The 15,341-nt window shown below is 55.7% G+C and overlaps 1 protein-coding gene across 1 annotated transcript; it reads left to right on the forward strand.

Annotated features, from left to right (window-relative positions):
• Positions 1–1,942: 1,942 nt before the first annotated feature.
• Positions 1,943–14,511, forward strand: SSC4D (scavenger receptor cysteine rich family member with 4 domains). The gene is made up of 11 exons (XM_063404937.1): positions 1,943–3,333; positions 6,225–6,260; positions 7,594–7,899; positions 8,853–8,924; positions 9,245–9,559; positions 10,271–10,351; positions 10,595–10,672; positions 11,238–11,549; positions 11,894–11,971; positions 12,449–12,776; positions 13,680–14,511. Exons 1-10 carry the CDS (start codon positions 3,213–3,215, stop codon positions 12,763–12,765), a joined length of 1,716 nt encoding a protein of 571 aa, XP_063261007.1. The 5' UTR covers positions 1,943–3,212; the 3' UTR covers positions 12,766–12,776; positions 13,680–14,511.
• The last annotated feature ends 830 nt before the right edge of the window (positions 14,512–15,341 follow it).

The raw sequence follows: 15,341 nt of genomic DNA on the forward strand, positions 1-15,341 counted from the left end.
TACACACTATTATTTTTAAAATAAAGAGATCACAGGGAGGAGACACCATGAATGTGTAGAGCAGGAGGTGGTGGAGGTGGATGGGGAAGGTTTCCAGCCACAGGACATCCCCCACCACAGGCTGAGAGCACAGGGATAGGTCAGGTCCCTCCAACGTCCTCAGCAGAGATGCCTTGGGTGGTCAGACAAGAAAAATCCTGTAACAAGGGACTTCTAAAGGTAATTTCTTGCCTAGAAACAGGCAGGGAAGACCATGATCTGCCCAAGGAACAGGTCTCCAAGTCCCCCAGGCAGGGAAGGAGGTCAGGACCATCCCTCCTGCTGCATCCCAGTGCTGGCTCAGGCACCGACAGAAGTATTTCCAGCCAGATGGTTATTGCTGACTTCCTTTACAGGTGGGCTCTCAGACAGCCGAGGAGGGATGTGGGAAGGAGCTGAAAAGCTCAAATCTTCTGAAAAAGCTTCTTCCTTCCCCTCGAGGCGTAACCCAGGCTCTGCCAGCACCCAATTTAAGGATGTGTCCCTGCCTGCCTCCCTGAAACCCGAGCCATTCCCTCCGCGCCATGTCTCCTTAGCGGTCTTCCCTCTCTTCTCCTCTTTCTGCTTCTTCTTCCTCCTCTTCTCCCTTCTCCTGCTCCCTCTCTTTCTCCTTTGCTTTGGGGATGATCTGTCCCAGGATGGGTTGCAGGGCTGCCATCGTGCTGTGACCCAGCAGCAGCAGCCCCAAAAATGCAAAGAGATGACAGGCTGGAGCTGTTCCGTTGATGGATGAGATCCATTTTCTTTCCCCTTTTATTTTTTTTTTTTTTTAATTTACTAAGCAAGATCTCACCTAAAGAAAAAAATCCTGCCTTATCCCCATCACATTTTACCAGGAATATTAATTTCAAATGTTATTTTTAAAAATATTTTATAACTAACTAGCCAGCTCATTTGTTTATTTCAAAAGAGGACAGATATTTCTGGGATTCGATACACCCATCTTTATACTGGAGAGAAAATACCAAACAGGTATGTGGATTTATTATGCTTTCTTTTAGGTCAGCGTGGTAATTACAAATAATGATCTGGTGGGGTGGTGGCAACTGAAAAACTGTGATTTCTCCTGAAGTTGTTTGAATAGTTAAAAAGTGGAAGAAGTGATAGAGAACTGGGGTTCACTCCAAAGAGGACCAAAAGGGATGAAAGGACCTGTGGGGGAGGCAGTTTTCACTGAGGGCAAAGAGCTGGCTGGGCACAGTGTGTGTGCTGTGGTGTGGTATTTGGGGTGAAAGCAGGGACTTTCTGTGCCCCACGTTAAAGCCCTGTCCCTCCCCTGTGAGTTTTGTACCATCCCTGGTGTCAGTGCTTGTGCAGGATGGGGGGGATGGAGGATTTGCTGCTTCTTCCACCGGGTCCGTGGTCAGGGGCGGCTTCACAGGACACCTGACAGCTTGAAAACCTTGGTGTGAAGGGACTTCCATAAACCCATATTCAGCAATGCCTTAAATCATAGAATCACTACAAAATCATGGAATGGTTTGGGTTGGAAGGGACCTTAAAGCTCATCCCATCCCACCCCCCTGCCATGGGCAGGGACATCTTCCACTATGCCAGGTTCTCCAAGCCTGGCCTTGGACACTTCCAGGGATCCAGGGGCAGCCACAGCTTCTCTGAGAGATGTTAAAAGGGATGCTGGGTTTTGCTACAGTGCCATAATGACTAATTATGGCTTAAGAACAGATTTTGGTCTGTGGGGATTCTGAAAGAGCCCCAGCACCCCCGGGTTTAAGGAAGGGGGTTCAGCTCTCAGCTGAATCCTGAGCGTTGGGGTGAGGATGGAGAAGCAGCTGGAGAAGCACAGACAGAGAAGGAAAGTTGGGTTCTCCCTCCTTGGGGTCAGCCGTGGCACAGCACCGCAGTGGTTAAAGCCCGCTGCCACCCTGCCAGGGAGCAGGAACGCGCTGGCTCCGGCACAAAAGTGGCCGGCGATGACAACGTCCCTGCGAGCAGGACGCGATGCCGGGGTTTGGCCGGGGCAGGGCGGCGGAGGGGCCGTCTGTCAGCCCTGCCCCGCTGGAGAGAGGGGAGGGCCCGTGGGACAAAAGGCGACATTATTCCGTGCTTCGGGAGGGATGAATGGAGTATTGAAAGCCACCACCTCAGCGAGTGGATTGGTTTTCAGCCCCCATCACTGAGCTGTCTGTCCGCTGGTGAGTCTCCTCCCGAGGCTTGCTCAGCAGGAGTCGAGCAGGGATCAGGGAGATGTAACGGGGCTGTGTCCCATCTCCGCTGGCTCCTTCCTGCACCTCCATCGCCTCTTGCTGGTGCACAGAAAACCCTTTGGTGCAGCATCATCTGTCCCTAGTGCAGGCAACCAAGTCCAAGCCTTGGTCTGAGGCTCTGGAGCCTTGGTCTGGAGGGGTCTTGGCTGGGTGGACACCAGCACACGGAGTCCTTCTCATCCCACGCCTCCACGTGGGAAAACCAGGAGCAGCAAAAGGCTGGATGAGAGGTTTCCATGGGAAGGAGGGTTTAACCACTCGTACTGTGGATTTCAATGACCTCTCCCGAGTTTCTGACCACCAGTAGATGCCTGAAGCGGCAGCACTGTTGCGCATCCCTTCAGGAGCTGGTGTGCCCCGTGCGGGCTGGAGGGACTAATTTGGGACTAATTAGGGCTCCTCTGAGCTGAGCCTGACAGCCCGGCTTTGGAGCCGGGAGCATCCTCACGATGGCACTGCTCCCTCAGCGCACGCTCCGCCACAGCGGCTGCTGGCACCGCGGGACCGGGTCTGGGCACCCAGGGGTGTCCCGGCCACCAGGACCAGCACCCAGCCCCCGCCCAGGCAGCCTGCGGGCGAGGCAGAGCTGGAAATCCACCCCTGCGGCAGCGAGCAGTAAATGGAGGGGAAATGGAATCTTAAGACATTTAATCTCTTCCTCATTTTCTGCTGACGTTCCCTGTTGCTGAGTTTTATCTCGCAGGTGGGATGTGGCCCTTCAGCTCCATCTTGCCACTCAAAAAAAAAAAAAAAATTGCTTGTTCTCAATAAATCCAGCTGGAATTACTTTTCATGTGTCATCCCTGCTCCTGGAAATACTGAGGAGGGACATGTTCACAAGACCTGTATGGCCCTCGGTGACCACAGGCTCCCCTGGCCACCACCACTAACAGTGCTGTCCGCATGTTTCAGGGACGTGTCCTCTGGAAATTCACCTGACAAGCAGCAATGACACTCAGTCCCTGTCCAGACACCCAGCACGGCACAAGGAGGTCGGATATCGAGGTGCTGCCTCTTCCCTTGATGCCAGCCACACTCCTCATCCTCCTCGTGCTCTTCAGCCCCACCGGTGAGCTCCTGCCGGGGGCAGTGGGAGGGGTTCTAGGCACCCGTGATCCCTCTGCAGCTCTCAGATTTGTGGGGAGGTTTTCTCCAAGCACAGGATTATTGTAGTGTCATCCTGCAGCGCTGAGGGTGCACAGGGATGGAGGGGGAAAGTTCAGCTCTTATGTCCCACCATGCCCTGGCTGTGATGGCAAGCTCAGCACTCAGGACAGGCAGGGGAACGTGGCAGGCAGCTGCCAGCACTGGTGACAGAAGAGTTCTGGGCTCCAGAGCAGGCAGCACCCATGGGAAGATGCTGATGGCCAAGGGATGCTCCTGGAGTTGCTCCTCGGGACCTGTGGGATCAGTCCTGACAAGGAAACGTGTGGAATAAGCACCCATCCCCTGAGGACAACAGTCCCTACTCACTCCTGGCAGGCACTGTCCAGCCAGGGAAGCTTTTAAATAGACCTGGGAAAAGCCATTTCTGCCCTGGAACATGGGTCCACAGGAGTGCTGTGGCAGCGTAGTTATCCCAGCGTGACTCCATCTGTGTAATTACAGCCAGGCGGTGGGGGAAGCGTTCCTGCCTCAACAATCCTGCGCCAAGGCACAGCCAGCCAGAAAACTGGGAATTCAGGTGTAGTCAGACATCCTAATTGAGTAAAATCGGGTTTTATCTTCCCACTGCCCCAGCTGGTGCTTCCCTTTCCCCTCGGGATGCTGCAGCAGCATCTGCGCCCACACTCCGGGTGTGGGGACCCTGGTGGCTCTGTCACTGTCCCCTGCATAGCCTGGCTCCCCTGGTTCCCTTCATTAATGCACACAGATTAGTTGCTAAGGAAGGGCGATTTGTCCTTCCTTTTGGTGGTTTTGTTTAGCATCGGTGTTTACTCGAGCAGTTTCCCTTTTTCTTTCGGCTTTGTGAAGCTGGATCAGAGAAACATGGAGGGCTCTGTCTCTTCTCAAAAAAGACAGTTTTCCCCTCGTTCCTCATTATTGTAGACAAACCAGGCATATTCTTTTCAGATCTCTCCTGACTTTGCTGGAGGATGCTCTTAAATGAATATTTCAGAGCTTTGATTTTGACTTAAAGAGAGATGAATATTTATCAATGTCCTTTTTATCCACTGCTTTTTTGGCACTGGAGTGGACTAGGTGTTAAAAATCAATACAAACCAGGATCAAACACTCTTCCTAGAAACCCTCACTTCTCCCCATTTTTTGGTGCAGGAGTGAGCTGAATTACCTCTACCCTGTTGTCCAGCCCACTGGGCTGCTGTATCCTTCCCTGCTTCTCTCCTGCAGAGCCTCTGTGCTCCTGTGGTCTCACCTGTTTAATCCCCAATTTTTGCTGCAATCACAGCATCCCTTTCCATGCCTGGTCCAGCTGGGTAGGGCAGGAGCACTGACCTCTCTGGAGCTCCCTGGCTGCTGCTGTTCATCCCAGCATCCCTGCTAAGTCATGGATGCAGCCAGCCAGTTGCCTTATTCTCCTTTCTCTTGGGGCTTCTAGGTCTTTCTCTGACAGCCCTGATTTCTGCCTGACTTAATGGTCTCCCAGGCAACGTCCTAGCAAGCAAAAGGGAGGTGGGTTCGTGTGCTCCGCTGTCCCCCCAGGTTCACACTGCTTCTCACGGCAGTGACATCCGCCCCCAGAGCGGCTGGGATCGACCTTCACGTCACTGCTGGTGGGCTGAGCGTGAAGCAGGGCAGGGCTGGTCCAAGGCAGTGGGAGGAAAAGAGGCCACAGAGGCACCAGGGGTGTTGATCACTCCTTGGGTGGTGTAATTACCACAGAGGCATCATAGAATCATGGAGTGGTTGGGTTGGAAGCGACCTTAAAGCTTGTCTCGTTCCAAACCCCCTGCTGTGGGCAGTGACACGTTCCACTAGGTTTGGAAGGATTTTGGAAGGTGTCACCCATGGGAGAGGGTTGTGCAGCCAAAGTCTCAAGCCCAGGACACCTCGGATGCCCAAGGAGATCCGTGCTGGGCTCCAGCATCGGACAGGTGCTTGTGAACTGGATGTCTACGAGGTCAAGCCACCCATCCCCAACCCCAGGGCATCACGATAATCTTGCTGTGATGAGGAGCATCACAGTGACCCTGTGCTGGAGCCCTCAGTGACCCTGGCTGACAGCATTCCAGGGAGGATCCCACATCACTCAGCCTTGGGGCTGAGAAGGATTTTGTGCCCAAATAATGCCCAGCTGTAGGAGGGGAGTCCAGAGATGAGGACACATCCTGTGTCCTTCAAGTGCTCACCTCCCTCTGGATGAGGTTTGTTCACCCCCTAAGGTGGCTGCACCCCATCAGCAGGTGTGTTGAGCTTCCAAAAAGTGGATTTTGTTGGGGAAATAGAAGAAAAAAGCAATTAAAATGCACATAGGGTGCAGCATCTTCCATCAGGAGATCTCTAGTGGGTTTCTCAAGCTGAGCAGGATTGATTTTCTTTTTCCCATCTCACCACCCAAGTTTTCCATGGGGGTAATGGGGCAGGAGCATGCAGGAGCTGCCCAGGGCCCACAGCAAGGCAGCAGTGGAGCCAGGGACGGACAAAAAGGTCCCCAAGACCTGGCCCAGGACAGGACCCACCTCGAGTGGCTTCTGCTGGCCACTGGGCTCATCAGGGTCACACATATGTCACCTTCTGCTTCAAGCACAGTCCCACCAGAGTCACAGTTACTCATATGCTGCCTCAGTTTCCCCACCTGTACTTCACAGGTGATGTGATGCCCTGGGGGAGTTCATTTTTTCCCCAAAAACACCAGGACTTTGCAGGAAAGGGAAGGGTCCAAGGGCTGCTGGGTCCTGCCAGTTCCCACCACACCCATCCCATCCCTGCTGCCATCACTCCCCAAGCTGCACCTCCTCCTCTCTGGGGAGAGCTGACCCTTTCTCTTCTCCCTTGCAGGCACCACCTCTGAGCCCGAGCTGTTGCCATTCCCAGGTGAGATTCTTCTCTTAAAGTCACTTTTCTCCAGGAAGTTTTGTAGTTGAAAAATGCATTTTTAGGTAAAAGAAGGGATTTAGGTAAAAGAAGGGATTTTTTAAAAGGAAAGATATTGGTTTGGAACAAAAAGCGTCAAGAAGACACTAAACTTCTTTTACAGAAAGGAAATGAAAATTCTTTATTATCCCTATTTCAATAATTGTCTTAAGAGGAGAATTTTGCCACCTCTTGCTGAGTCCCTGTCCCTGTGCCATGCATCACACACAAGTAAATAATTCCCTTTATGTGGTAGACCCTGGGCACTTCCATGCCTGCTGCCTGAGGCCAGCAGCTTGAGAGATCATCTCCATCCCATCATCTCCCATGTGGGACCAGCTCTGGATGCATTCATTGAGGCTAATAACAATTTGCTAATTGCATGTTGTCACTTGCCACCTATTGTAAGTCAACCTGTGGTGCCATGTGTCTGCTTTTCCCTTCTCCCATTGGGTTTTTGCCCATTAGCAGGCGAGATGATGGGAGCATTACAGAGCCACAGAATGGTTCAGGTTGGAAATTGATGTGTGGGAAGGCTGACCTGAAACAGAGACTGGACAGAGCTGGAGAATAAAGTAGATATTTATTGAGAGGCCCCTAGGATCCACCTTGGGCAGGACAAGAGCCTGGCCAGGGCTACACCCAAGGTGGACCAATGGTCACAAAATGGCTGACCAGTCATGAGATCTCACATTTTTATAAGTTTTGGTCCACTTGCATATTGGGGTTTAATTGTCCAGTTACAGCTCCAGGCTGTGAGGTCCCATCCTTCTTGCTACTCCCTCCAGCCACCCTTGTTTGTGCTGTTGGGCCTGAAAGCTGTCCTTGGTTCTCAGCAGGAAAAGGATTTGTTTTGTGTCCCTGCTCTGTGAAGAGAGCTTACTGGCACGTAATATGAGGCTCAGAATTACACACCTAAGCAGCACAGAATCTGAAAAACATGAAAGCTAAAACTGAAGGCATCAGAAGGGACCTTAAAAACCACCTCACTGCACCCCCTGCCGTGGCCAGGGACACCTCCCACTAGAGCAGGCTGTCCAAAGCCCCATCCAGCCTGACCTTGGCGATGGTGCATCTCATTCCTGGATTGAGATGTGCTGTGTCTCCACAGCCAGTGCTGCCAGCAGATCAAGGGCAGCCCATGTCCCACCAGCAGCTGGGCAGCACCAAGCCTACAGCTGCATTGTGCTACAGAGAAGGGGCAGGATTTTATTTAAAGAGCAGGAGTTTGGTGTAGATTTACTGCCCACGGCCCCCTGGCTGCTGAGGGACCTCTCTGTTCCCACCCTCCCAGAGATCCGCCTGGCCAACGGGCCCAGCCGGTGCCAGGGCCGAGTGGAGATCCTCTACAACGGCTCCTGGGGCACGGTCTGCGACGACGACTGGGACATCGTGGATGCCAACGTGGTGTGCCGTCAGCTGGGCTGCGGCCACGCCATCACCCTCCCGCCCGCCATGACCTTCGGCCAGGGCAGCGGGCCCATCTTCCTGGACAACGTGGACTGCAAGGGCTGGGAGGCGGCCCTGAGCGAGTGCTGGAGCCACGGCTGGGGCATCCACAACTGCTACCACTACGAAGATGTGGCTGTTGTGTGCAACGGTAACGAGGTTGGGTTCCTTGAGGGGCGAGGAGAGCAGGGGGCTCCTGTGGAGGGCAAGACTTGGGGGCTGCAGGGGCCTTGGTGGAGCACAAGAGTCTTATTTCAGAGCCTGTTCCTGTGACCTGGGTCAGCCAAACATCCTCTGCATCCTCCTTTCACCCCTCTCCTCAATCCAGGTCACCTCCCGGCTCCACAGGCTGGTGCTCCATAAGGTGACCAGCCTGTTTTGTGTTCCTTGTCACTCCCAGCTCAGGGACTTTGCGCCCTCTCCAGTGTGATCCCTGGGGAAAGAGCACACGCCCACCCACGCTCCTGCCTCTGAGCCAGTTGCTGCCCAACTGCTCTTTCCCCTTTTGACTTGTGTTTCTTTAAATTGCTGAGCTTCTCAGCAGGAGATGTTCCTAAAGGTGAGAAAAGCAGTGGAAAGTGTTTGAACTTGGCAAGTGAAAGTGGAACAGCTCTGTGACGACCCTTATGTACCCTGCACACGTTCCTCCCTCGCTGTGCAAGGTTTGCTCATCAGCCAGGCATCAGTGAGCTGTGAAAGTGAGGCTGTGCAGACCTGGAGCAGCTGCTCCGTGAATCCCCTGCAGAAGCAGGGCTTGCAAAAGGAGGGATGGAAAGGCAGGGATGTTGGATTGGCTGGTAGGTCATACCAACAGCAACCAGAGGAGAGAAGTTGTGGATTGAGCAGGAAACGGAATCATAGCATTGTTGGAGAGGAGAGGTGGAAGGAGTGAAAAAGGAGGTGGGGAGCTGGGTCTGAGGGCAGAAGAGAGGCTGGAGGTACTGGCAGAGAGCTCTGGGCAGGGTGGTGCAGCTGCAAACCCCTCTGTTTTCAGCTGGGGTTAGTTTAGTGCAGACCCTCCTGGAGCAGTGGGGTGGGGAGGATCCCTCCAGCTTCGAGGTGGAGCAGCAGCAGCAGGTGCTCCCTCTCTGCTTCCCTTTGCAGAGTTCTCAGCCACACAAGTCAGCGAAGGACCGACCACCAGGACCCTCACGGCCTCGGTACAGGATGGGGAAAGTAAGCTGCTCAGCTGTCATTGCAGGGGGGACATCCTGCCTGAGCACAGTGTCCTCTACTGTCATCTGCTGCCCCTCTTGAGGCCTCCCAACCCTCCATCCCTAAGGTGCAGACCCCCAGACCCCATCATTGTGCTGGCTATGGCCACACTCTATCCCAGATGTTCCCAAGCCCCATTGCTCTAAAGCTTTGCCCCTTCCCTGCTCTTTCTCACTCATTTCCTTTGCCACCACGGGCACGACAGGGTCTGGGCACGGTGGCATTGCTGTGCCACCTGCAGGGACCCCACATCCTTTTCACCTCATGGTGCCACCCTCCAGGTGACGGCAGCATCCGCCTGGTGAGCGGCCACGACACCTGCCAGGGCCGGGTGGAGATCTTCTACCGCGGGAACTGGGGCACCGTCTGCGACGACGACTGGGGCCTGAGCGATGCCAGCGTGGTCTGCAAGCAGCTGGGCTGTGGGCAAGCCCTGGATTACAAGAGCAATGCCTATTTTGGCTATGGAACAGGACGTATCCTCCTGGATAATGTCAACTGTGATGGCAGTGAGCCTTTCCTGTCCGCCTGCTACAGCCTCGGCTGGGGCATCCATAACTGCGGTCACCACGAGGATGCTGGGGTCATCTGCACAGGTACTGCCCTCAGGGTGGGGAAAAACCCAGGGACATCCTGTTCTCCAAGCAGAAATGGCCTCAGAGAGATGCTGAGATGCCCAAGGCTGGGCAGGGATTGGGCTCTGTGCTGTGGGAGCATCCTTGCTCCTTTTCTGCCCTCATCCTGGTGCTCTGGAGTAGCAACCCCAAGCCAAGAGCCCGGAGCACAGCCAGGGTGGTGATTTGCAGGGAAAATGTATCTGCCATCCTGCCATCTCCCTCTGCCATTTCCCTCTGCCACTTCCCTGCTCTGCTGGCTGCAAACCAAACTGCCCGTGTCCGGAAGGAGGGAGCGGCTTCCAGGGGCCAGGCATGGTGCCAGGCCCAGCCTGCCTCCCCTTCCCCTCCTGAAATGATGTATTCCTGCCATTCTCCACTGATTACTGTTTATAATGTTAATAATCCCCCTGAATTCCCTCATTATCATGGCTAATGACAGGAGCAGTAAGTGCCAGTGCTTTCCCTTTCCCACTATTAATGGACAAAGGGGATGATGTAGGACAAAAGGGACAATTTTTTCAGGCTGGTCCTTTCCTTCCTAAACAATCCCATCCCCTCTGGCACCTCCTCTGGGCACAGAGTCGATGGCAGACCTTGCTCAGAGGGGCAGGGGATAAAGAAGCATAAAAGGTAATGAATCCTGATGATAAATGTCCCAGGTGTCACCTCTATCCCTCTGTGTCACCGCAGGACTGGACACATCCACCATCACATCCTTCACCACCTCGGTGGCCATGGACTCCGAGGAGACACTCACAGCCACAGCCACAGGTAGGAGGTTGGCACTCAGTTATCTTGGGGGGAAGCTGTGCCCTCTGTGTCCTCTTGTGACCCAGCCTGGCCACCCTGGGGTCCTGCCATGCGTGGGTGATGCTTGGGGGGTGACATTGCCCATGGCAGGGTCTTGCCCAGCGGCAGCCATGGTGCTGGTGGGCACTGGCACCGACTGGAGCAGGGGCAGCGGGTTCTGGATCTGGACCCCCCAATGCCCACGTGTCCCCACGCTTGTCCCAGCAGTGACAGACAGCAGGGACCAGCCCTCTCAGGCCACCGAGGTGGTCACCACCACGCTCCTGACCATCGAGCAGGAAAGTAAGTGTGCAGCTGCTGCTAGTCCTGCACGGGGCTCCATATCCCTGCAGGAGTCACTCCACAGCCCCAGGGCTCACCCCATGTCCCCAGGGCTCCTTCCATGCCCCCAAAGGTCACCCCATATTCCAAGTGCCCAATCCATGCCCCAGGAATTATCTCACATCCCCAAAGCTCACACCACATCCCCAGGGTTTACTCCAGGCCCACAGGATGTTCACCCCATGATGCTCAAAGGTTCATCCCACATCTCCAGGGACTGCTCTACGCACACAGTGCTCACCCCCTGCTGCTGGGGAATCATCCCATGTACCCAGGGTCACCCCACATCACCAGGACTCACCTTGTGTCCCCAGGGGCTCGGCTGGCATCCTCACTGTCACCCCACGCTCCCCAGGGGTTACCCCACAACCCAGAGTCAGGGGTTTGCCCCACACCCCCAAGGGGTCACACCCACGTCCCCAGGGGTTACCCCAGAAGCCGGGGGCTCACCCCACACCCTTGGAGGGTCAGCAGGGGACACCGGACCCCCTGTGGAGCCCTGGTCCCCCGGCGTCGTGCCACGCAGGTGGCGGCTTGCGGCTGGCGAACGGGAACGGGAGCTGCCGCGGGCGGGTGGAGGTGCGGCACCGCGGCACCTGGGGCACCGTCTGCGACGACGACTGGGACTTCCCCGACGCCCAGGTGGTTTGCCGGCAGCTGGGCTGCGGCACCGCCCTCGCCGCCACCGTGCTCGGCTCCTTCGGCTACGGCAGCGGGCCCGTCCTGCTGGATAACGTGGGCTGCGGCGGCGGCGAGGCGCGCCTGGCCGACTGCTTCCACCTGGGCTGGGGACAGCACAACTGCGGCCACCACGAGGACGCCGGGGTCATTTGTCGAGGTGAGAGTGGGAGGTGCGAGAGGGGAAATCAATGAGAGAATGGATATAGGGAGGATTCAGCCATGCTCAGGCTGGCTGTGGGAAATGGGGTCTCTCAAATGGGGTTGTGGGTGAAGAATGAGTCCCCACACCCCGGGGTTTCTCCTGCACATGGGGACAGCAGTGGCAGTCGGGGCTGTGGTGTGGGTGATGGCTGGAGTGTGGCACTCCCTCTGGTCCCCATTTGTGCACAGTGGCTGCACATCCCACCCTGCATCCCTGCAGCCATCCCACACCAGTGCTGGGGGGCCCTGACCCGACCCTGTCCCCTGAGTCACTTTTCCCACCTGTCCTCCACTGCACAGGTGCTGATGACACAGAAGACCATTTCCAAGAAGCCACTGCTACAACCACCATGTTGGCCCCGACGCATCCCAAGGAGGGTAGGTACAGGGGTGTCACCTGGGGACACAGTGCCACACCCTGGGGACACAGTGCCACACCTGGGGACACAGTGCCACACCCTGGGGATGCTCCATGCTGGCACAGGGTGGAAAAACAAGTGGCTCAGGCAGATCTGCCAGTGCCCCACAGGAGGGGGAACAGCTGATGACACTGTTAAGTCACAACCTCTCCTGGTGCCCCCAAGAATGGTTCAGGCAGAGGTGATGGATCTCAGGGTGGGAAAAAGAGGTGATGGAGCAAGGGGGCAGAGCTGGGAACAGAGGTGATTGTCTGTCCCTCCAACTTAACATCCACCATGATGCTCTGAGAGTCACCTCAGCTCTGGCAGGTCACCCCCTGCTCCTGGCTGTGCACAGGCACTGGGGGAGCTCTGGGCTGAACCCAGTGCAGGCAGAGTGGGACACAGTGCAGGGGTGGGCACAGGCAGGGGCTGCCTCACGCCGGGCCCTCCACAGGCTCCCTGCGCCTGGTGAACGGCAGCCACCGGTGCGAGGGGCGCGTGGAGCTGTTCTACCTGTCCCAGTGGGGCACCGTGTGCGATGATGCCTGGGACCTGCGGGACGCCAAGGTGGTGTGCAGGCAGCTGGGCTGCGGCCACGCCCTGGCGGCCTGGGGGGAGGCACGATACGGCCGAGGCAGTGGCTACATCTTCCTCGACAACCTCAAGTGCAAGGGCCACGAGCCCTCGCTGCTGCGCTGCTCCCACATCCGCTGGGACGTCCACAACTGCGACCACTCCGAGGATGCCGGTGCTGTCTGTGACATCCTATGACCCTCCCGCAGGTAAGGAGGGACAGGGACGCTGGGGGGAGCTGGTGGCAATGCCACAGAGAGGCCCTGAACCCTTGGTGCTGGTCTGGACACGCTCCCTGCGCTGGCTCTGTGGATGTTTGGGCTCTGAGGATGGGAGGACTTGGGTGAGGACTGGGTTCTCCTCAGCTCCTGAAATAGAGGCTGAAACTTCCCCTTGCCTACCCCCAGACTGCCCCTTGGAAAAACAACACTGCTTCTGGTGTGAAATCTGGTTGGTTTCAGCCATTTCTTTTAAGAAATGAGGAGAGAAAAATGGATTTTCTGCTGTGAAAATGATGTTAAATTACACTCAGAAAATGTAAAAAGGGGGCTGAAATCACACCAGGATGCTCCAGTGGCTCTGCAGTGAGTTACTGTAGTTCTGCAATTTGCTTTGCAAGCCCTCCAGCAATCCCATTACCAGCTTTTTCCTCCTGTTTTGGCATCAGAAATACCAATTCCTCCCCCATTTCCATGCAGCAGAAATGCAGGCGTTGGATCTCACACCATTTGCAGTCATTGTGCTCATTTCATCTGTTCCTTCTGCAAACACTGTGGGGTTTAGGAGAGCTCAGATGAGATGTCCCTTCCTGGGGCGCTTCAGCACATCCAGTCCATGCCCAAAAAAATCTCCTGGGGAGTGGGGAAGGATGGGGCTCCCTGCAGTCCCCCCATCCTTCTCCATCCTGTGCCATACAGACATGCTGGCTTTGGCTGCTCTGCCCAAAAGCTCCACGCTCTGAGGGCAGGCAGGGAGCTGGCAGACAGGACACAAGCAGATGGAAAACCATAGGGAAGACCCCAAATCCCTTCCCAGAGCAAGGAAAGGGACCCAGGAGCCTGCTCCTTCCCCACTGCCATGCCTTTAGGGTCTAAAGGCTCTTTTCCTCCCAGCTCAGGTGGAAAGACCCAGCCTGCAGCACCAGTCACCTTCGCCACCAAGAGTTTGATTCCTACTGGGACATTGGGAAGATGAACTCTGTGTTCTCATGGATGGGGTTCAAGGGTGGGGAAGGGCTCGTGCAGTGGCACAGAGCTCACTCCTCTGTTTGTGCAATTCTTTTGTTGATAAGAACATATTCCTAGGTTGGGTTTTTTGGTTTTCTCTTTTTTTTTTTTTTCTTATATGTGTTTGAGTTTGTTTTTGTGAATATATAAAAGCCCTTTGAAAGTGCTCTGAGAGCTGACTTGTTTTCCCGTCATCCCCTCAAAGCCCTGGGTAAAAGTAAACACCTGGAAGAAGAGAGGATGTCCCAAACTTGAAGGAGAGAGCTCAGTTCTTGCTGCCGAAAACTGGCCCAAATTCCTGGCTGACCCTCAAGCAGCCTTTAATTCCTACCCAGCTGAGAGCTCAGCCTGAGACATGGAAGCATCTTCCAGGCAGGCTGTGGCAGCACAGCTGGAAAAGGGCTTGCTGAGGCCCTGGGAGAGGGCAGGGTGGTGTGTGAACAAAATCCTCCTTTCCCTGTGCTTCCAGGTCCTGCACGCTCCACTGCCCCCTCACTTCCTCTCTCACCTCCTGCCTCCAGGACAGCTGGGCAATGCCTGGGTCCTGCTGGGAGCAGGATGGGGACAGAGCTGTCCCCAGCAGCTCCCAGGCCATCCTCTCAGCCCATGCCAGCTGGGGATGGGTCACAGGGTGCTGTGGGCTCCTCCAGCTTTGCTCTCCCCTCCCTGTGGCTATGGGAGATGGGAGTGGGGCTGGTGGCCAGGAGCTGCTCTGGAAGTCCTCACCCTGGGGTGTCACAGGGAGGAAAATAAGAAAGGCTGGATGGGTTTTCCCTGTTTTTCTTGGGGATTATGCCTTGACCTGGCAAAACTGGGCTGGTTTTTGGTGTTACAACACATCGTGCTCCTCTTGGCTTTGAGCTGGGAAGAGCAGGTCCTGGTATCCTGGAGTTTGTCCCTTTCACAGCCTGCAGTCCAGCAAGCAAAGGGTTTCCAGCCAGGAAAGGCAGCAGCTGCCTCCCTCATCTTCCAGCCTTTTCTCCTGCAGCCAGCTTGGGATGGGCTGGGATCCACAGGGATCCCCCCAGACACTCCACAGCCAAGCTGGGCATCATCTCCTGTTCCTCTGGGAGCAGGGAGTGGCAGGCAGGGTGGGAGCAGGGTACCAGCGAGGGGATGCCCTGGAGCAAGGAACAAGGAGAATGCCCTGGCTCTGCAGCAGGGCAGCAGCACTGGGGATGCTCTGGGGCTTGGTAAAAGCACAGGGGATGCTCTGGAGCTCAGTAGCAGCACAAGGGATGTTCTGAGGCTTGGTAACAGCACAGAGGATGCTCTGGAGCTCGGTAGCAGCACAGGGGATGCTCTGGGGCTCAGTAGCAGCACAGAGGATACTCTGGGGCTCGGTAACAGCACAGAGGATGCTCTGGGGCTCAGTAGAAGCACAGGGGATGCTCTGGGGGTCGATAGCAGCACAGAAAATCCTCTGGGGCTTGGTAACAGCACAGGGGATGCTCTGGGGCTCGGTAACAGCACAGAGGATGCTCTGGGGCTCAGTAGCAGCACAGGGAATGCTCTGGAGCTCGGTAATAGCACATGGGATGCTCTGGG

The sequence above is a fragment of the Prinia subflava genome, chromosome 8 (genome assembly GCF_021018805.1).
Source record: "Prinia subflava isolate CZ2003 ecotype Zambia chromosome 8, Cam_Psub_1.2, whole genome shotgun sequence".
Lineage (NCBI taxonomy): Eukaryota > Metazoa > Chordata > Aves > Passeriformes > Cisticolidae > Prinia > Prinia subflava.

Bases quoted from the DNA above. Each gene is read 5' to 3' on its own strand.
- SSC4D (XM_063404937.1), top strand. From the start codon at position 3,213: ATGACACTCAGTCCCTGTCCAGACACCCAGCACGGCACAAGGAGGTCG. The intron at 6,261-7,593 runs GTGAGATTCTTC...CCACCCTCCCAG, and splicing joins CGAGCTGTTGCCATTCCCAG to AGATCCGCCTGGCCAACGGG. The intron at 10,352-10,594 runs GTAGGAGGTTGG...CGCTTGTCCCAG, and splicing joins ACTCACAGCCACAGCCACAG to CAGTGACAGACAGCAGGGAC.